We start from the raw sequence: 21946 nt of genomic DNA on the forward strand, positions 1-21946 counted from the left end.
GAGTCCACATTTACTCAGATTTTGCTAACAGCATGTCCCACAAGCACCAAATTGAAAAAATACCTGCACATGATTCATTTGAAAATCATCCAGGTCTAAAAGATTACCTTTTATGATTTTAATGTTTGAAAGCTGTGTAGATATTTCTGAATGGGTTAATCACAGCCAAAAAAGTAAGAGACTCTAGTGGAAATGTCGAAAAGAAAATTCTAGCATGAACCTTCAAGATTTGCCTCTTAAATATCAAAACTAACCTTGTTTATTGTTGTAGCGTTAACAGGCATTTTCTAATCTTGATCTTGGAAAGAGGGCATTGCACAATGAATAAAATAAAGAGAAAACATGGCAAAATGAGAACTTATTAGTTGTCAATTTAATACATTATTTTCCAAGAGCATCTCAGTGAGTACACATCCTCTAGGTTTGCTTGAAGAGCTAAATCTTACAGTCAACGACGTTAGACACAAGTCACGTGTTCCCAAAGATGTACTGTACCAGAAAATTAAATACAAACTACAACATGTGTACTACTAAAAGTCATAAAACACTGCCCCCAGGTAGGTACAAGCTTAATTCTTGATATTTAATGCATGTATAGTATTTATAATAACTGGATTTTATTTCTAGATTGAGAATGTTCTTCTGTGTCCAGTCAGAGTTGGTGAAAAGGATTTCTTCACGCAAACACTCACAGCTTCAGAAATGTGTTAAGGCAGTGGCTGTAAGTGGAGGCGGGCGCTCTCTATAGTTGTCTTACTGCAGGCTCCAGTTGTGCGACGGACGTTTGTGGGACTTTGTTTCACCTTACTTGTCCAGTGCTTTAGTCATCTCAGGAACAGCCTGAAGAGACAAGATAGCAAAGACTTAAATATAATGATCTACAAACAATTTTCACTGATGTTAAGGCAGGACTAAACTCTGAATATTTTCTGTTAAGTGTAGTTGCTGCAGGGATTTGCTGCAGAACTGAAAAGTCAAACTACATGTCTGAATTGCTCCAGCGTACTTTTAAATAAATCACTTGTTAAACTAAAGAGTGGACATATTTTATGCATTTACATGAAATTCTATTTTACATTAATAATTGCTAAAACCACTTGAAATATTCCAAGCATCTGTAATTTCATCCCCGGCATATACCATAAAAAAAGAGTTTATTAAACAAACTGGTGCTCACAGTTTAAATGACCACACTGACTATTATCTAAGATCTAACATGACCGCAGCATCTGGCCCCATAAGTTAACACGCCGATAATGCAGACTTGTACTTTTAAAGAAAAGCATTTTTCTGTAAAGGAATACAAAAATATTCAAATGGATTTCCTTGAGAGTCGAGCAACTTCCGAACTGAATCACAAGTCACTGTCTCAGTTGGTCCGTGGTATCAAGTGTCCGTTTGGGGGGAAAAGTAGAAAGCCCATCCATTTTAATAAGCTATTGGAGGAGTGATCACATGTAAGGTGATCTCACCCAGTAGGTCACAACTCTACTGCCGCTAGCTATTATTACTAATCACTTCTACAGAGTTTGTCGGGACACCTGGGTTGCTCATTGACCATTGAGGGGCTAAATAAAACATGACCAGGACAGGACACGACACACATGAAAATACAACATTCTAGCCTTTCACAAGCAGCACTGGACTACAGCGTTAGTCGTGCCAACACACCTGGATCACTATCCTCAAGTACCAGCTAGATACAAGAAAGCAACTGGGCGTGTAAAAAGCCTGGCAAGTAGCAGCTGAATACAAAACTGAAGCCACCTTTTAGTAACTATTGATCACTTTTTATATCTTCTAAGGGGCTAATGTGTTTCTCTCTTCACGGCAAGTGCAGCCACAACTCTCCTCTGATTAATTCAAGAACTTAATAATTCAACAGTTGCACATTTCCATCAGGTGGAATATAAGGCATCGTGCAAAATGTATCAGTGAGAAGGCAAACGTTATACTCTGACTGTCACTCTGCACTCCTGGCCATCAAACATAAAGAGTAAGTCCAGGCAGAAATTAAGTGCTTTTTTGACTTGCTGCTTGTTTTTTTTTAATCCGAATGGAAGATCATAGTGACATTACTGCAGCAATATCAACCCTAGACTCTTACCTTGAAAAGATCAGCGACCAAGCCATAGTCAGCCACCTGGAAAATGGGAGCCTCTGGGTCCTTGTTGATGGCAACAATAGTCTAAAAAAATAGAAAATGTTTAGCATCAAACTGCGTAAAATGTAATGACAACTAGCTGTGTCTTATGCTTAACCAAAAGCACAGAAACAATGATTATTTATCTAATAAAAATGTAATTTAGACTTTAATGCAGAATGTCACAGAAATGTGATGTTTTATGACAACAGCCTAACATTATATTGATATCATCAGTTTTATAAATATCAATATCAAAAGTGGAACATGTTGTTGCATTTAATATATGGGGAGGAAAAAAAACATAAATTGTAAGGAAAGGGGAGGTTGGGAAAATCCTTAGATATGGTTCCAGTGACTTTACCTTGCTGTCTTTCATTCCAGCCAAGTGTTGAATAGCTCCAGAGATACCAACCGCAATGTACAAATCCTGTGGACACAAACAGAAGACAAGCAAACAAGGGTTACTTGCTTGAAAACATTAAGTTTAATCTCAGGACTTTGGAAAAGGTACACCTCGGAACTAGAGTACAGCAGAGCTGACTGATGGTATAATGACCACAAGTGGATAATGTATCAGAGTGTGCTGCTGGGGCGAGTGTGCAAAGGGTCAGCCGTCCGCATTTCTCCCAAACCCGCTGGGAAAACCATCTCTGCTATATGAATATTTCAGTGCTTATTTAATGTTGCAACTGAAGTCTCATAAGAGCAGAGTATCAATGTGTAAACACAACAGTGTCTCATAACTGAAGAAAATGCATAAAGAAACAATCTGCAAGTGTACACTCCTACATTATCAGTTTATAAAACTAAACATAAATATGGGTTGATTACAAACTCATGAGAAAACACGGTTCAAGCAAGGTGCTTTTGGCCATTCCAAACTAAATTTTTATATTTATATACTAAAATATCCAAATTGTGTGTTACATTAAACATTTTAACACAATCCCAATCAATACATGTATGAACTGATGTGATGGCAAGTGACCTGCATGTTACAACTACACTCCAACACTGTCAAGCTGTTTTTAACACATTCTATTCACATACTGTTCAAAGACACATGATTCTGATGTTTAGACTAAGCTGGGTGATGATAAATTGTACTTTAATCAGTAGATTATCTTACACGTATATATGTTAAATAAAAAGAAGTAAATCTTGCCTTTTTAGATTGGTAGGGTGATAAAAAACAAAAACAAATCAAGATTTAAATCATATTTAACCAACGTAGCCAAATTCAACAAGCTTGTCATAACATTTGGCAAATCCAATTTGAACTGTCTGGCCTGGCCTGAGGCTCTGACCAGAAATCCACTCTCCTTTAATGGACCAGCTAAATCATTTAGGGCCCTAAATGTGCCATCAAGTACATTTTGCAAGGCCTAATGTGTGGGTAATCACAGCTGGGGTAACCCGGCTGAATCGCATAATGGAAAGTTAACCTTTTTAAAAGGGCAGAGCAGCCAGCCTCATCTTACTGAATTGCACCCATGCTGTGAAACGGCAAACATGCATTCGTCAAAAGTGCTGTGCCTTTAAACAGGATTTTGAAGGTAACTGTTCACATTTTGCTACTTAAAACTTTCCATTGATTATTTTATTGATTCGCTGGACAAGTCAAAGTAAATTCAAATAACCACTTAACAAATGAACAATTAGTTTAACAAAACTAATATCTTACCGGTGCTACAATCTTGCCCGTCTGTCCAACCTGCAAGTCATTAGGGACATACCCAGCATCCACTGCTGCTCTGGATGCACCAACTGGAAAAAAAGGAATATTATACAATTTAAACTCTACTTTAGTACAAAAGATTAAAAGGTAAAACATTAAGGTTATTACTAACACAAAATGAAAATCCCATACTCTACCTGCAGCGTTCATCTTGTCAGCAAGGTCATAAAGTATCTTGAAGTTATCTCCACTCTTCAAGCCCCTTCCTGGGGAAAAAAAAAACATTATTTGTTAGGAGTGGGAATCTCTGGGCACCTCACGATTTGATTTTGATTCAGAGGCCAACGATTTGATTCTAAACCAATTATCGATGCAACAATTTTTTCATGTACATTTCCATGTGTGATTTAACAAACATACATAATATCTATATATATATAAAATAAGTTTTATTTTGTAGTCATTCCATGCCTAAGCCCCTAAACATGCTTGTGAAAGTCACCTTCTCTACGCAGTGATCTTCCATGTCAGAGGCTCAGTCATGTTTAAAGGTGGAGAATTGGCTTCTTAGAATATGTGAGAAAAAGAAATTATATGAAACATGAGGTGGTAAGATGTAATGTGATAAAGTAGATGATCAGCCTTTATGTGTTTTGCCTAATTATCTTATGTATGTTTTATTAGATCGTCATGTGTATATGTACACAACTTATTTTTATCTGCACTCTTGCCTAAACTCTAACCGTGCGTTCACACCCCCGCCAACTTGAGCTTCTCAAGTTACCGGAAGTCATTTATTTTCAATGGAAGTCGGCTTCTCTCAGCTGCAAGGAGTGGCAAATCTGTTGTCGTCGCGTTTTGGGATATATATTAAAAAATCATTTTGAGGTGCATTTTGAGGTACATTTTTTTGAATAAACGATTATTAACTTATCAGAACCAAGCATTGAATTGTTCTAGAGAGAATTGCGATGTATCTAAGAATCAATTTTTTTCCCCGCATCCCTACCATTTGTGAAACTTTATTTTTGAAAGAGAACATGCTAATGAATCCTCAACAACCCCCCCGAACAACTACAAACGCAGGAAGTGGTGACACATCCATGGCCATAATTGAGAACACAAAAAGATTTCCAACCTCCTGACACCACAACTTTTGCGCTGGTCAGATCTGGACGGTCGCTCTTTGTCAGACTCTGTTCCAGCCACTCCGAAATTTCCGCAGGAGAAGAACTAAAAACTGCAGTCAACAGATAAGAGGATCAGAAAGGGCAAAAAAGGACATAGTATTAAAAATAACATTTGTAGTTGTAGTTCGTTGTAGTATACTGTATCTTTTTTCCTTATTAAATCCTCAAAAGTAGTTCATCATCATTACCCCACATAGAATCAATACTAAAACACCCATAACAAAGTCATATCTTATCATGCACGTCTCGTCTGTAAGATACTGTACCATCTTCTGATGAAGCACTTCCTCCCTCTGTTGGAGCTGCCTCAAAGGCTGTCCCTCTGACCGTGAAGACTTTGATCAGCTCGTTACATTTCACAGTGCTGAGAGCATTTCCTATATAATCAAAATATTATTAACATGCAATATTTTAAAAGCACAAAGATAAAATCAATGAAACTTGCCAGAGCCAAATCCTGTTGAAAAGACTGACTAGTGTTTAAGTTATTGTATATCTGCGTCACATTAAGGCTGTTCCTAAATCCAGGTAACATGATTAAAACACTTTGTCTGAAGCACGTCAATACTAATCAAGAATTAATGATAAGATTAAAAAATACATTTGTTACTTCTTCACAGTACAGTACGTACCAGCATAAATGGTTCTGACAAAAGTGTCTGGAGACTTGATCTCAATGATATCTGAAACTGGAGCAACATCTAACTTGGCAGCCACTCTGGGAAGCAGGTTCTGCGGAACAAAATGGTGAATAAGCAGGGAAATACGTGATAATCAACCTTGCTTTAGAAAAACTAAAGTTCATAGACTGACAGAGACTTTTGTGGATTGTAGGACACTTTTAAAAAATAAATTAATTAACTAATTATTAATTAAATTAAACTTTTTTGTTAAGTACATAATTCCACATGTGTTCGTGCCTTCAGTGATAATCTACAATGTAAATAGTCATGAAAATAAAGAAAACGCATTGAATGAGAAGGTGTGTTAAACTGTTGGCCTGCACTATATATAAATTTTAATTATAAAAAAGGTACCGCTGCTGTCCATGACTTACCTTTCCAAAGGCAGATGCACCAGCACAGATGTGGGTGAAATTGAATTTCTTTTGTGTTGCCAGGATAAGTGGAGTCAACTCCTCTGAGAGAGAGAAAAAAAAAAAGAAAAAAGAGTCAGAAAGTTGAAACTAAATCAGGTAGCCTATAGGCCTGGCTATGACCGCAGCTGAGCCACTCCTGTCTAGCGTTAACATAGGAGAAGGGATCATATTAAAAACAATTTCCCCTCCCTCAGTTACTACCACCAAGATGCCCTTGAGCAAGTCAAGCACTACATCATCCAGCTGTGAATGTGGGACTCAGCAAATTATAAGCAGTTTGTTTGCAAAAACAAGAACATGCATGTTTTGCTCTGTGAGTGACAGTTAAATTAACAATAGGCATCAAGTTTCTTTTGTGTTACATACCTGGCAGGGAACCTTTGTAAGAATCATGTTGAGCAACCAGAACCTTCTTCACACCTTGTACTTTGCTGATTTCCTCTACAACCTGAGAAGACAGAAAATGTATCAACGTTTCCTGTCCACCTTCAATATTGTCTTATTGTCACCATGCAGCGTATGTTCAAATTCAGTATATATAAAATTTTCACTAGTGTGTTTTTATTTATCAATATATATAACAATTCATTATGGTGATTCCAAAATAACATCTACAGTACATTATATCACAAATACAAAACATTTTGTGATCCCTTAAGTAGGCAAATCTAAAAAGCTTTGCCTACCTTTGCACAGTTCGTTCCAGCCACCAGACAAGACACTTCTCCACCCAGCTTACCAGCAGCAGTGATGGCATTGAGTGTAATAGGGGTCAGCTTGTCATTGTTGTGCTCTACAACCACCAAGGTGCTTTGAAACCTTTGGAGGACACGAGTCTGGAAATGGAAGAGATGTCAATGCGCTCATGCATCAGTGAAACCACAGATCTGGTGGTGCCAGTCATATTTGAGTGTATAGCCAATGCTTATAACATTTAACATTCAATCTTAAAATCTATAAATTAAAATGGAAAAGATTAGAACTGTGTAGCAATATTTACCACTGAAAACATGTTTCTCTTAATCCTGATGCAACATTTCACTAATTAACAATCCAAACCAATAACTAAATCAAAATTACTGAGAAATGTTGATTTCTGAACTGTCAATTCTGCTGCCATGCTTGATCCTTAAAGTTTACATGTGATTAAATATGTGTATGATATGCATGTGTTTGTATTGTAATATCACCACGCTCTAGAAATGAATTCATTTCATTTGATTAAACATTGGTTGATGAAAATGAAGTTTTTACTTGCTGCTGCTACTCAATCAAAAGTAAAACAGGATAGTACCAGACTCATCTGGACATGACATAACACCATCAGTTTATGAAGGTCATTTAAAGGAAGTCAAACAAGTCAAGAAAACATAACATAACCACGTGCTTAGTTACTTAATGAACTAGTATATACTGCTACACGTCTCACGGAATAATAGCTAAATGCCTTAGAACTTTGGGAACGGCTGCTGCGCCAATGGCAGTTTTACAGTTTGGTAACTGCTGTTCATCTTTACGAGGTTTCATATCTGCTAGGCTAGCTATGCTCATACACAAAACTGTTAACGTAAATTCTTGTTTACTTACGATGTATAAGTTTTGTCAGAATAAGTCAAACAAACTGTCACGCACATATTCACAAATAAAATCACGTCTTGCCAGACGAGCGCGACTTGCATTAAGTCTAGCTAATTTAGCTAGCAACCTAGAAACTGTTGCAAAACACTAGTGAGCTAGCTAGCTAGCTAACTAAGTGACGTGTGTCATGCTCTTCTGCTTTTAACAGATACGTTACGTTAACAGATCGATACAATATTTGTGTTGAGTGTTATTAAATTACAACTGCCAGAATCTTACCAACTGTTTCAGACTTGTTTTGTTAAAAGCTCTATTCATCTTGGACGCTTCTGGCTGCTTGTTTCTCAGTTCTGCAGGAATAACTGTGCCAAAGGTAGTATGACGTTAGCGATGAGTTCTCGCGAGATTTAGAACATAACTTCCTGTCTGTCTCCGACAATCTGGCAAAAAAATAAAACAACAGCAAAACTTATTCAAAAATAAAGAGCAGCTTGATGTTTTATTTTAATAAGTTAAACATATGGAAACATTTACGACTTATTGATTCATAACAGTAATATGACACATCGCTGTAGTGATAACAGGCGTTAAAGTTATTTTAGGAGGGAAATATTTCAATTTCTCCCTCAGAAACTAAGGAAAGTAGGAAAACGCTTAGATCCTCATTGGAAAGCTTGATTTTCTATTCAGATTGTAATTATAGTGCTACTGATACAGCAACTAAATTGTCTTTTATATCAGTACAATTAAGCTGGTAAGAAATACATACCAAAAATATGATTTGCCTAATTTTCATAAATAATGTTATTGTACATATATCTAGTTGCATGTAAATAAAAAATCAAATATGTGAAAAATGCTTCCTTTTTTTTCCATTATTCTGTGTCGAAATATACTTTTTTATTGAATCATTATCAAACAATTGGCTATTGACATAGGCTGGACAGTGAAGCGCACGTCAAAATGTAATCAAATTAAAAAATACTAGACGTAATAGCATAATCCTTGAAACTTTTAGAACTAGAAAGATTTTTAAGGCTATACGATTTTCCTCGTTAATCCATAGACTATATATAAATAGGCTTACTTGATACCTGCATGAAAGTCTTCCAGGTCTGTTTAATAGCCTGCATTTGATTCAACTGCAGGCATAAGGCACTTTGTGTTTATAGTAAGATGCATGTTTCTGCTTGTGAGACGGAGGCACGAAAAAAGAAGAGAAAACAGAAAAAAAATGGAAATCTACAAAAAAAACTGGCCCATTATTTGCGTTGAACGTTATGTGACTTTCTCTTTCTCTATTGTGCTCATTCCCTCTGTCTCTTTTACTCTATTCAATAATAATGCCAGTAGTTGATGGTAAATAGTCCTGTATCGCGTCCTTCATATTAACAGTATTTAGCTATTAGTCGTCAAGGCTTTCTATCAGCTCAATCACAAAATATGAAGGCAATACGAAGTTATTGGTAATCCATACGCTCGATAAAAAAATATGAATCTGTTTTTAGATCTCAAATTCTGCAGTTTATTGATTGCTCTGTGGATCCAAAATCTCAAGGCCTATTTGATATTTCATCCAGTAGAGGGCTCTCTACAGTAGGGTGAGACTATTGGTTAACTATGTTAAAGTCACTCACACCAAACAGAAACTAAAGAAAACCGGTTTATAATAAAGGTGTTCATTATAAACATACAACAACAACATTATAAACATCAGACTCTGACCCAAAAAAGAATAATAACAATAATAATAATATTAAGAATAATGTAAGAATAATAATATAATTTTCATTATTTATAAAATAGGCAAAATCATAATCTGTGATATTAAACATTTGTAAGCTACATGTTCAACGCTGTATTTTTAACATAAATTGATAGATTTGCACACAAAAAACGAAAACAACAACAACAACTATAAAACACAATATCACAGTGATATTTAGGGATAAGCTACCATAAACCACACGTAGCCTCCTAGATAAATGGCCTATTAAGGGAATATGATGCCAAAGGAAATAACAACTGGCATCTAAAGTCACACTTGATATCACACATGAGTCCCAACAATTGTGAATTAATAGGGAAATTGCTTTCAGGAAATAAAGATGGGTCGACATCGCTGTGGGACAAAAAGATGAAAAAAAAATCCTCTCAAAGCCAGCCAGTCCAAAGAGTCAAAAGAGAAAAAAAGAGCAGAGGTCCAGGAGGAGATTTGCATGGCACCCCTCTCCCCGGACCAACAGAGGTCCAGGTTTGCAGACGTCACTGGTCGAGGATCTTTGTTTTCTCTCCACCTCTCGGTGGTGGAATACAAGTTTATCATCCGGCCGGGACGGTCTCCTCTGCCGCTCCTCTCCTCCATCTATCTGCTTGCACTGGGCTATTTCTCCTGTATGGTGGATATCTTGCTCAATACTTCTTTCTTGGATGATATGGGGGATCATTCCAAAAGTAAGTTATTCCTCTACTCCTTTATTGTCATGGGGGTTTGTTGGGAGTTTTTTAATTTCCTTTTAAAACATAGTCTGCCCAGCGTCTCTCTTACATTTGATGATTAGTTGCTCGATTAATTTCGATATTTGCGGAATAATATCGAAAACGGCAAGAAAGAGACGATCAACTGACCTGTCCTAACAAACAAAAAGCCATTTTATAATATAATAAACTAGTATTGTAACTGTGGTGCGCGTGCGTTTAAAGTGACCCATGTAGTTCCTTGGTGATATTTTTAGCTCCTGTGGCCAAATTATAATAATACTGTATGTTCCTTAAAGGACCCACACGTTTGTTGTGATACGCGCGCAACGTTTTCTCTCCTTGAAGTGAAGGGGGTTTAACAGGGATGTCATGGGGATTAGAAGATCGTGCGCAGTGTTGCATTAATGCATTCCCTTCCTCACAGAGAAGTCGGGAACCGCAATGTGTGTGGGCTGTGGAAGTCAGATACACGACCAGTACATCCTGAGAGTCTCCCCGGACCTGGAATGGCATGCAGCCTGCCTCAAGTGTGCAGAGTGCAGCCAGTACCTGGACGAGACCTGCACTTGCTTCGTCCGAGACGGAAAGACTTACTGTAAAAGAGATTATGCAAGGTGGGAGTTCAACACAGTTTTCAGGATGTTTTCCTATCCTAATTTCAGAGGCCATGTGTTGGGCTGATTATAAAATAAAGTGGTGGATATAAAAGGGGCAACTGAGACGATTTTAAAATAATATTACCATGTCCACTTCAATGGCAAATGTGCAGGGTGTGCAAATAGAAGTGCGCAAAATTGTGTGTCATGAACTTTAAAGACCTGAATCAGAAATGTGTTTACAGGCAGTCGTTTTTTTATTATTATTATTATTTTCCTGTGACTGAAGCTCACATTTTTTAACGTTTCCTTTGAACATGAACTTGAACCAAGATTCGTTTAATGTAACAGCGTGTAGGGCTATTGCATGAGACCAATACAGTCTTCGTGCTCCTTTTCAGGTTATTTGGCATCAAATGTGCAAAGTGTAACATGGGCTTCTGCAGCAGCGATCTGGTGATGAGAGCTCGGGACAACGTGTATCACATGGAGTGTTTTCGGTGCTCGGTTTGCAGCCGTCACCTCCTGCCAGGCGACGAGTTCTCTCTGCGGGACGACGAGCTGCTGTGTCGGACAGATCACGGCTTGCTGGAGGAGCGGGCCTCCGCAGGGAGCCCGCTGAGCCCGGGGAACATTCATAGCAGACCGCTGCACATCTCAGGTACGGCCATGCGCCGGGTCACCATCAACCTGTAGAAAACTAACACAGTGCACAAATGTAATTGGATAGGCCTAACCTCGTGCATTCAATATAATAATAATAATAATAATAAAAATAATAATAATAATAATAATAACAATAATATTATTATTATCATTATTATTATTATTATTATTAAATGAGCATGTTCATTACCACGACTGCTTATCGTTCTTGCAAGAGTGGCAAGAATTTGGGGTAAGACTTGAATCATATAATACACGATTCTATTGTATTACAGGCCTACATACAGGCCTCAAACTACAGTTTGTCTGGAAAGTTGAATATGAGTGCAGTGACTTTACAGCACCCTAATATTTTATATTTCTATTGCCTTATATTTTCATAAACTGCAGAGGGGGGATTATTGCAAATAGGCTGTGATGCTTCATTTCTTATTTATGGTGTTCTATAATTTCTTAGACGTCAAAAGATCATTTCTGTTCATTATTTTGCCTATTTATTATTCTAAATACATTTTTCCTTAACCTCAGAACCAGTTTCGGTCCGGCATCCTCCACATCACCGGAACCACGTCCACAAGCAGTCCGAGAAGACCACCCGGATCCGGACGGTGCTAAACGAGAAGCAGCTCCACACCCTGCGGACCTGCTACAACGCCAACCCGCGACCGGACGCCCTGATGAAGGAGCAGCTGGTGGAGATGACCGGCCTTAGCCCCAGGGTGATCCGCGTCTGGTTTCAGAACAAGCGCTGCAAAGACAAGAAGCGGTCCATCCTGATGAAGCAGCTTCAATCACAGCAGCACTGCGACAAAACCGTGAGTTTGTGCTTGTATACTTTCATTGCACAACTTAAAAGAAGAAGTGGTGTATTTTGGGCAACACCTGCGTATGAAGGCATTCTAATTTGTAGAGCAGGACTATAGCTTACAGTCACTCTTGCCCCGCAAAACATGTGATTAATTCGTCAAACTAATGAAAAATCTGTATGATTGCATGTGACCAAAAAATTGTTCATGTGCAATATTATTGTTCCACGTTTGCTCGATAAGATAAATAAATAAATAGTTAAATGGCAAATGCTGGAGAAAAAACAGATTTGGTTAGATATTTAAATGTGCTATATGTATGTATTATGTAGACTATATATAAATCCTAAAGATAATTGCTAATTGTGGGAAAAAATACATAAAAGGATTCATTAACAGTAAGGTAAAACAGTAGGTTAAAACCACTATTCATTTTCTTTTCTTATATTTCAGTTTCATTTAGATGATAGGCTATATTTTCTAAATGGATTTTTTTTTTAATTGTTATAATTATTGTAAATGGAATTATTTATCTGAAATATTTTTGAAATGGAAAATAATTGCATTTTTGGCACAGCAAACCACATGAAACCCACTCTATCCTCTAACTTTTTGCAAAATTAGATTTAGAGTATTTTGCACGCTCAAATGACTTTAATATGCATTTTTACAGATTAGTGGTCATCATAAAAAGTTAAATATTTGTCTTTCTTTTTTGGTTTGTTGTTGCGCATTGTTGTGTGTACATTTTCACACAATGAGAAAACAAATATTTGTTACTATCTCTGCAACATGTGGCTGCACAGCAGAATATCTGTAATCCTGAAGTGATTTAACACTGTCCAGACTACATCACTGGCCAAGATTTGGGGCGAACTGAGTGTTTTTGTTCCTCCTGCAGAATCTGCAGGGTCTGACAGGCACACCTCTGGTGGCAGGCAGCCCTATCCGGCACGACAACACCGTGCAAGGGAATCCTGTGGAGGTGCAAACCTACCAGCCACCGTGGAAAACCCTCAGCGACTTCGCCCTGCAGAGCGACCTGGACCAGCCCGCCTTCCAACAGCTGGTAGGATTACGTTCAATCAATTATATTAAGGATAAATGATAGGCTATTCTAAATAATACAAAGGGACAGCTAGGCGTACATTCACAAAGGAAAGTGAAAGAGACTGATTTGTTAAACTTCAATTAGCCATTTAATGAAGAATAATTCCGATAGAGATTAAGCTGATGGTCTGAGACATTGGATTGATGACACAGTGGTGGTGATGAAAGTGATGGTCTTCGTTTAGTGTAAAAACAATTATTTCAGCAAGTATGGCCTAATATTGACGCCTTCGATTTCCCAAAGTTTCAAGTAAAAAAAAAACTGTTTCTCAGGCCCCCACATGAGGTCACTTGATAAACTGATGTGGTCTCATTAGATTTCCAAGACTGATTAAATGATTTGTTTATGTAGACTGTGGATATAGGCCTGATAGGCCTAGGTCTAGCCTAGTCTACTTTAAAAAAGGAAAAGCAGAAATAGGCCTATACAATTATTTTTACATCCATTTGGAGCTCCCATTGATCCTGGATATAAGCATATTCACCTATTGACATCTCGACGGGGCACGTGAAAAGTGTGGCACCAGTAGAAAAAGACGATCTGTTTGAAAATATAAATCGTAAAATCTTTTGTTGTTGATCTGAATTCTTTTGTCTCCTCCGGCAGGTGTCTTTCTCTGAGTCGGGCTCTCTGGGCAACTCCTCGGGTAGTGATGTGACCTCTCTGTCGTCTCAGCTTCCGGACACACCTAACAGCATGGTGCCGAGTCCCGTCGACACGTGAAGAGGTCTCGAGGTCATGCTGGATCCCCAGAGCGCGCACCCGCGTGCTCTGCAGGCAACGCGCAGAGACCTCAGTGACATTCAATCAAGGAAAAACGAAAATAAGGACCAGGACGGATTATGCTCGACGATACATTCAGGTGCCGATTGGAGGATTGGAGGTCTGACTATTCCCTTTACATTAAGGCATTTTTAGCTCACTGTCTTGCTCAAGGATACCTCGGCAGGACGTCGACACACTGTTGATGGACATTATAGAGTTCTAGTTATGGGACCTTTTACCATGATGCCAATGCCTGAACTGTCATAACGTGGTGAATATGTAACGGCATTCAAAGACGTGAGTCTGTATTGGACTTCTGAAGGTTACAGTATGTTTATCAGGAACCAAGAATACAAACTGTAGATGTGCATGATTTGTAAGTTTCAATATCGACTCTTGTAAATTAATGGAACAGATGAGATGCGCATTGTTCGCGTTTTCTCCAGAAAATAAGTTATTATTATTTATTATGAGGATAGCCGATCTTATTAATAAAACCATAGTTCTATCGGATTATTGCATGTAAATTCCATTTGTTTCGTAAACCTTTAGAATATTTTTTTTATTATAGTCGGCAATATAAATGATCAATCATAAATCAGTTTTAAGGTAGTCCTAAATGGAAACACATCTGCTGCTTAATGCTTGACACTGTCAGAGAAGGAGTTTAGACTTTGATCGACCCTTTATAAGGGCAAATTTCACACAAAAATTGTTAACCATAGGCTACACGGTTGGGCAAATTAAATATTTGGCAAATGAAAGTGTTACATATCTTCAGTTGCCTACATTGTTGGGTGCTCAATTTCTGAGTCAAGTATCGATGACTGATGGCTGACAAGATACTATTAAGCATTTCGGCCATGTGTCATAGGTCACTGAATCAGACACAATAGAATGAGAGCTGTTTAATTCGCCTCCTCACGTTAATTTTCTTTTCTTTTTTTAAATCATGGCCTTCAATTAGGCAGATCCTATATTTAGAGCATATTTTGCATGATGTCTTGATCCCGTCAGTCATAAAACGATAAAATTGGTCCTATTTAGACAAATGTCACAGTGCCATTCCAACCTGGGGCCCATGGTTACAAGTCTAGACAGAGGACAGGCAGCGGCGGCTGCTTATCTGCATTTGGCATCACCTGCGAATGACACACTGAATGGACCCAAAACAAAACGCGCAGCCGCGCAAGGCTGAGGGGGCTCCCAGCTTGAGGACGCATCCTGGCGTGTCTTGAGTTTATTTTCATTCCAGTAGGAATCCTGAACGGCAAATAGCCGCTGGACAAGAGAGCATGCAGGTCAAGCCAGGACTGACACACTACACCTCAACAATTTGTTAGGGAGCATCGACTTTTATCAGTGAAGGAAGTGGAGTCTCATTGAAATTGAAAATCCTGTTAAGTCTTTAGGCATGCTGATATACTACTAAGCTTTCAACTGTGATTAACAGTGGCAACAATACATTTAAGGCCCCCACCTTAATTAGAAGAAATTAAGAAGCATAAACTCCTCAAATGACATTGGCTATGCTTACTATTCATTTTAAAATAAAATGCACGTTTTGTTGTTAGGACTTTAAAACTTCATCAACATCGCCTTCAAACTAATGCTGGACAAGAGGATGACAACAAATTTCTTTTGCCCATTTCAAAATGCTGCCTCAAGAATGATTGTGATATGTATAGATAGGGGCACTATTGATGTTGCAGTGATTAAACTTTTACAATAACAAACTTTATCACTATAATGTGAATATAGACTATTTACATCAATCAACATACTGCACTGCCAATAAATCGGTTCAGGGCAGGTACAGAAGAACATGGCTTCCTGAAAACACTTTCCTGAGGGTGGCAGTTTAAAAGGACTATAATATTGGTGTAAATGTAACACACCACACCAGTTCCTATTCAAGTTTCTTTGAGATTCAATTATGGAATTTGTGTTCTACAAACTTGCATTTGTCCATCAAATCATAGACCAAATTAGGAGATCTTCATAAGGGTGTAACTGAGAAAAACTACAAGACTCACTAGCAAATGTTGATGTTTGTTAAATCAACATTTGCTTCTAACTCGTGATATCAATTCAACTTTGTTCAGTTTACACAGAATAAAACTGAAGAAAATGCATAACCATAAGTATTTTATTTTACAAGATAAAAAGGTAAATAGCTCAATAACTTATATTAATATGTAAGTGCCTCCTAACAGAGAGAGAGAAAAAAAAAAGATGAACTTAAAAAATATACAGTAACTCTTAACACAAGTTTGCAATCAAGGCAGGCCATGTCATTTGTAAGAAATCACATTTTGGCCATTCACATTAAAAAACGAGACAAATACAATAAATTAACAAACAGTATTGATGAAAATACTTGGCTAATTATAAATTACAGTATAAGTAAATTCAGTTTTCAGGGTAAGATGGTCACGAAAACAGATCCATTTCTAACAAACAGGAACAAAAACAAATGGCTTGTTTAGAAATTAGATGGAATAGTTGTGCATGTGTTCCAACTGCAATGAACAAACAAGCCATTTTGTGCAAAATTTCTCTTAAATGTCAATCTGATTTCAAAGAAATCCAAACAGATGCACCAACACAGGATAAGGCTTCACAATCTTTACATTTGAGAGTACATTTAAGTCAGGTCGTTTGAGACACATCTCAAGTTTCTTTTGAAGTGTTTATATTGTGCTTATCCGTTCTGAGGACAGTGCACAACTCCATCACTCTTCCTGCTTCTTGAGAAAAAACTGCAGCGCTGAATCCCACTGATCTCTTGGAAAGCGGTTGGACAGCTCACAGTAATCCAGCTGCTGGGAAACTTTACACAGACAGAAAAAGAACATTATACATTATACTGGGTGTCCAATAGAGCCTGACCGATAAAGAATTTTTAAAGCCGATATAATATACCACATATTTGGTATAACAATTCCGACATGCCGATATAAATAAATATATATATATATATATATATATATATTTAAATAATCCACAAACGTGTAACAACATTTAAACAGATTTCCCTAACATTAGTTATTTGCGGTTATGAGTTTGCACTAAAATATCATGATGATAATTTGTTTTATTGTCACAACAGAACAGAGGAACATCAAAATATATTAAAATTCTGATAAATAAAATGTATAAAAATACAAACTTAAGATATGAAACTTAAAGTCCTTTGAACAAAAACACATTAACAAAAAAACCCGTTAAAAACACTTAATCATCAAAAATAACTATAGAATTAAAAATATGAAATCCATACAATCGGTCCAAAGTTTTGCATGCGTTTGATACATTTATCACAATAACTTACCCGTGTGCTTCATTTTGTTGTCTGAATCTTTCTCATTTGCAGCACAGTCCTAAGGGAATTAATAAGGAGTATTAGTGCCTACTGTAACTGTATACTGCACGTACTAGTAGTTGTGTGTGTACAATTTCATCTGTCTCATCAAACATTAATTAAAGCTTCCAGCCAAAACAAAACATAAATTAGGAAGCAAAATGTAAAACTGCTACTACATCTCAATGTAATTTACCTATCAAAACTAAATGTTTTCAGTATAAAGGGGTGATTACGGATCACCTGAATCAAAGTTTTTCACTCTGAGGAATGTTGTTGAGGTTAACTCAACAATGAGGGCAGCGGGGCAAGACACCATGCATTATTGCTTTGTTTGAAAGAAATGACAATAGCTTGTCTCCCCTTGAATGAAGTTAATCAGTGTCTAAACAGTGGTGGTTGCAGAGTGGTGAGAGGCGGGTGGTCAGAGGAAGATGAAGGTGACAAGCTGTTTACTGGGAGTTGAATCAGGGGCAGGTAAATCCACTGTGAAGGAAGCTATTCATCTTTGTAAAAGCTTGCCTGTTACAGATTCACCGGGGCCCAGATGAGCAACTGCTAATCAGCCGATGCAAAGAGGTTTCCTTCTGATGTGAAAGAAATGTATCATGTTTGGATATTTTATTTAAAAGGTATGAAACGCTCTACCCAAAGAGGATGATTTTGATTATAAGTATATTTTTTAAAATTTATATTCCACATTGGGCTTTTTATAACCTGATTTTTTTATGATCCACTCCCAAACATTGTTTAGTGCATTCACATACTGCATGTGTGACCATGTTCCTGTATTTACCTGAATGAATGTAGCCAGCAGAACACAGCTCATCTCCTGCTGCAGGATGACCTTGTTTTGGGAGTTGTTGTAGCAGGCCGAGATGAGGGAGGGGAAGAGCACTCTGACGAGGCGCGGGTGGCTGAAGTACTGGAAGGGCAGCTGACACAGTTTCTGCAGCACGCTGGGCTGGCGGCCAGACTGCACTATCACCTGGAACACAGGGAGCAGGGCAAGTCAGTCACTAAGCCAGTCAGCCGGCCCGCCAGTCAGTGGCACTGCTGGTTGTAAATCAACTCCCTGTGTCCCTCCCACATGTAAATCTGCCACTAAAAAAAAACACACAAACAGCCATTAGGAGGAGACCTGGGGGGCTCAGCCTCCCACCACGCAATTATGGGCTATAAAACACAATGATGGGATGTTTTGTTCTTCCTTGGTACCAACGGCAATAGCAGAGCTGTTGTAACATAAGAAGGAAATGTGAACTGATGTCATTATCAGCAGTTAAAACTTCACTTTCAAGTTGTGTGTAAAGCTTTTTGAGAAACACTGAAGCTCAGAATCAGTGCAAAAGCTTGTTACTGCTCTGTGGGAGTGAAGCTCAGGTTGAGAGGGCATTCATAGTGCAACAGGGGGAATGAAGGGGTGGGGTGGCGGTTGAAAGGCAGGGTGAGCAGGACCCCGCCAACAGTGTGCCCCCCCCCACTTTAAGAAATGAGCAATACCATTAATGTTATTTTCACCCTACCGACATCCTGCTCTCCATCACAGCCCGTCAACCCCACACCATCACATCCGGGCCACCAGTATTAAAACCAAATCACTCCCAGCCTCATTTGATTAGAAAAGGGGACTGGTGCAAAGGAAGGGGTCCCGGCCTAATGCTCTGGTCATCTCCCCTGAGCCTGTGAAGACCATGAGGAGCCCTCTGAGAGCCAGGGGGGTCGGCATGCTAAATCCCGGCTGAAAAAAAGCACTGCACTTTACAGGTACAGACCATGGGACTGGAGGCTCAATGCCAATGGAAACCAAAAGGGCAAGGCCAGGTCCCCAAGTCATGGTGACATAAATTCACCAGATTTACAACATTTTAAAAATACACTCTAAAATACTCTTCCATTGGCTTCTCCTTTGATAATGCACTCCAAGTTTGAGCAGCGGGATAAACAAGGCAATAATTTATCGCTTTTATCAGTTCAAGGTGAAGCTTCTCAGAGCTGCCCTCTACAGCAGCGTTCAAAGGGACACAAAACAGTGCCATTTCCTATCATCATTTGTTTACAGGATCCACATGGACAGGTCAAACAATCTGAACTTTAATGTATTACAAGTACTTAAAATGCGAAGAGCACTGAATTTGTCAACCTGATGTGAAAGTGTTTATTTTTGAAGCTGAGAAAACAATTTCTGCTCTGATGTGTTTTTCTGCGTGCAGTATTGAATTAAGGAATACAGTGAGTACACCAAAATACATTACAAAGATGTAGGCCGTGCTGTGAATATGTGTTTAACAGTGGAAGAACAAAATCCCCACAGTTTTACTGACTCATTAAGTGCATTTCACAAAGGAATGTGGGACTCGGACAAATTCATCCACTGACGGAGGAAGAAGAAAAAAAAAAAAAAAAAAGACAAGCTCTGGTTGTTTTCAAAAGGAGAGCTTTTACATGTGCATGCAGTTTTAGCTTTTTTATGCTACCTTCCACTAAATCCTATAACATCATATTTATCTTGTCAGTTACAACACTGCCCAAAGACAAACTGGTATTGGGGGAAACCATGATTCTGCAAAATCTAAAGAATCTATTTATTCTTAGTTTCAAACCAGAATATGTATGGTTTAGGTATCATAATTTAACGCCCTAGAAAGTGTTGGATGTTTGAGCTGGGGCTCTGAGAAGATCCAACCCACAAATCACCCAGCGATCTCATAATCCTCCACTATGCACAGTTCCATCTTCAGCTGCCTAAACAAATTGTCGACCCTCAAGTGCCTGACGGAGAAAGACATAAAACAAAACCTGGTGGCAGCAAGAGTATGGAGGTTACATAGAAACCAAGTCCCCTGCCAATTTTCCACGCCTCTACCAGGTGAAGAGCAACACCAGTGCCTGAAATGGTTTCCAACTAAAGATTATGCTGTAGAGTTACCTCTCCCAGCTCAGCTGAAGTATCTGCAGCTCAAAGCCTGACATCATAAAACTAACAATGAGCATCTGAACCCATGCATCTGGCTCGCGTATAACGCAGAGCCAGTAAAAACTCAAGTGTCTTGGCTGCTCTGTTCCTTCTTAAGTTCAGAAACCTGGCATTTTCAAACAGTGCCGAGTTTTATGACGCCTCCATTACATAACTTCCTCACTGTCCACAATGACAACAAAGGGTGTGTAAAGTTAATGTTCTGAAACGCAAACAAATTCTTGGGAAAACCCAGTGTCGTAGCAGAAACCAAAGTTAAAGCAGATTTAAGAAGAGGAGGAAAGAGGAAAGGCGGCCATCATTCAGCCGTGCATCAAAGCATAAATCTCAACTAGCATGATTAGCCTGTACGCATGAGGCTGCAACACTGCTGGATGAGGCAAAGAAATATTATTGAGGTCTTACTACACAAATCTAAATCATACATGTGACAGAAGATAAATGACAATCTTGAATGTGTAGAAGATTCTGCATTCACTGTAGCGACTAGACAGCTTGAACACCTCAGAAAGAACCAGAGCAGGGCCATATATCTGATATCTTACTGATAAGGGAAGCCACACAGCATGCACCACAAAACAAAGTCAGTCAAATAATTGTTTTGAGCCTCTTTACAACCTTTACAATGGCTAATTGAGACGTGCACAGGACGCTGTGTGAATGACCTTTGTACAAGTGGATGCTACTGCTGCAGACACCGACATAGACGCTCAAACTTGACTTTTAAGGCAATCGTCAGTTGTTTTTAAATCCCATAAAAAAAAACTGCTGTTTACACAATGAAGCCTAATAACTCTTTATTTATCTCTATGAGCGGACGCTGTCATTCCTTCCCAGATCTTTACTGCTGATAATCCTGCTCTGAAACTAACCTGACAACAGTGTAACAGACAAATGGAAACTCCTCACTGAAAGGTTTGCAGGGATAAAAATGTCCTCAGCTTCACTTAAAATCAGTTGGACCTGCGCTCACCCTTGAAGCAGAGTGTAAATCATCTACCAAGCTCTTCTGCCAGTCAGTGGAGAGTGTGTCTGTCTGTGTTACTCTGCCTCTGTTTACTCTGCTGGGTGATACAGAGTGTGCATTCCCCAGTGCTGGCTCCCTATGGTCTGCACGAGCTGCACTTACCCTGCAGGCAGCGAGGGCTTGGTTGTCTTGGTTGTAATAGGCTGCTGAAGGGAGCGTTTCAACATCAAGTTAACAGGAATTACAGGCCTAAAGCTTTGCTTGGGCCTGCGGGGCAAAGGAAACGCCCTTGTAGAGAATGGGAAGAAGAGGAATGACCCCACAGATAAGGCTGAGCTCTGGAGATGTGTGTGGGATGTGCAGTCTGAAGGTGATGCATAACTCATGTGATGCTTACAGGTATAAAGAACAGTTTAAGAAATATAAGGACAGAGGAGTAAGGTAATCTCAGGAGCCATTGCAGGGAATACGATCCCATTACATTCCTAAAACGTCCATATGCTACTTGAAATTAGACCTGCT

The 21946-nt window shown here is 38.6% G+C and overlaps 3 protein-coding genes across 6 annotated transcripts in view; 1 reads left to right on the top strand and 2 right to left on the bottom strand.

Moving 5' to 3' along the window:
• Positions 1 to 355: 355 nt before the first annotated feature.
• Positions 356 to 8108, bottom strand: etfa (electron transfer flavoprotein subunit alpha). The gene is made up of 12 exons (XM_032523519.1): positions 7971 to 8108; positions 6800 to 6949; positions 6480 to 6561; positions 6072 to 6154; positions 5647 to 5746; positions 5281 to 5391; positions 4963 to 5064; positions 4022 to 4090; positions 3831 to 3913; positions 2508 to 2573; positions 2108 to 2188; positions 356 to 840 (listed from the first exon to the last, which is right to left on the bottom strand). The coding sequence occupies exons 1-12, from the start codon at positions 8007 to 8009 to the stop codon at positions 805 to 807; spliced, it is 1002 nt and encodes a 333-aa protein (XP_032379410.1). The 5' UTR covers positions 8010 to 8108; the 3' UTR covers positions 356 to 804.
• A 1754-nt stretch (positions 8109 to 9862) lies between these two features.
• isl2a (ISL LIM homeobox 2a) lies at positions 9863 to 16155 on the top strand. 2 transcript variants are annotated; one of them, XM_032523518.1, is made up of 6 exons: positions 9863 to 10145; positions 10597 to 10786; positions 11215 to 11429; positions 11963 to 12249; positions 13142 to 13309; positions 13958 to 16155. In XM_032523518.1, exons 1-6 carry the CDS (start codon positions 9911 to 9913, stop codon positions 14072 to 14074), a joined length of 1212 nt encoding a protein of 403 aa, XP_032379409.1. In that variant the 5' UTR covers positions 9863 to 9910; the 3' UTR covers positions 14075 to 16155. The 2 variants fall into 2 exon arrangements, with proteins under 2 accessions (XP_032379409.1, XP_032379408.1); XM_032523517.1 differs by having other exon boundaries at positions 9869 to 10145; positions 11170 to 11429; positions 13958 to 16153.
• Positions 16156 to 16251: 96 nt separating this feature from the next.
• The window catches only part of scaper (S-phase cyclin A-associated protein in the ER), a 61295-nt gene continuing 55600 nt past the window's right edge, over positions 16252 to 21946 (bottom strand). For all 3 annotated transcript variants that reach the window (XM_032523502.1, XM_032523504.1, XM_032523503.1), the window contains 3 exons: positions 18277 to 18468; positions 17451 to 17499; positions 16252 to 16949 (listed from right to left, as the gene is read on the bottom strand). In XM_032523502.1, coding sequence (XP_032379393.1) covers positions 16852 to 16949; positions 17451 to 17499; positions 18277 to 18468 — 339 coding nt within the window. In that variant the 3' untranslated portion in view covers positions 16252 to 16851. The remainder of the gene's footprint in view (positions 16950 to 17450; positions 17500 to 18276; positions 18469 to 21946) is intronic.

Source organism: Etheostoma spectabile, chromosome 8 (genome assembly GCF_008692095.1).
Source record: "Etheostoma spectabile isolate EspeVRDwgs_2016 chromosome 8, UIUC_Espe_1.0, whole genome shotgun sequence".
NCBI lineage: Eukaryota > Metazoa > Chordata > Actinopteri > Perciformes > Percidae > Etheostoma > Etheostoma spectabile.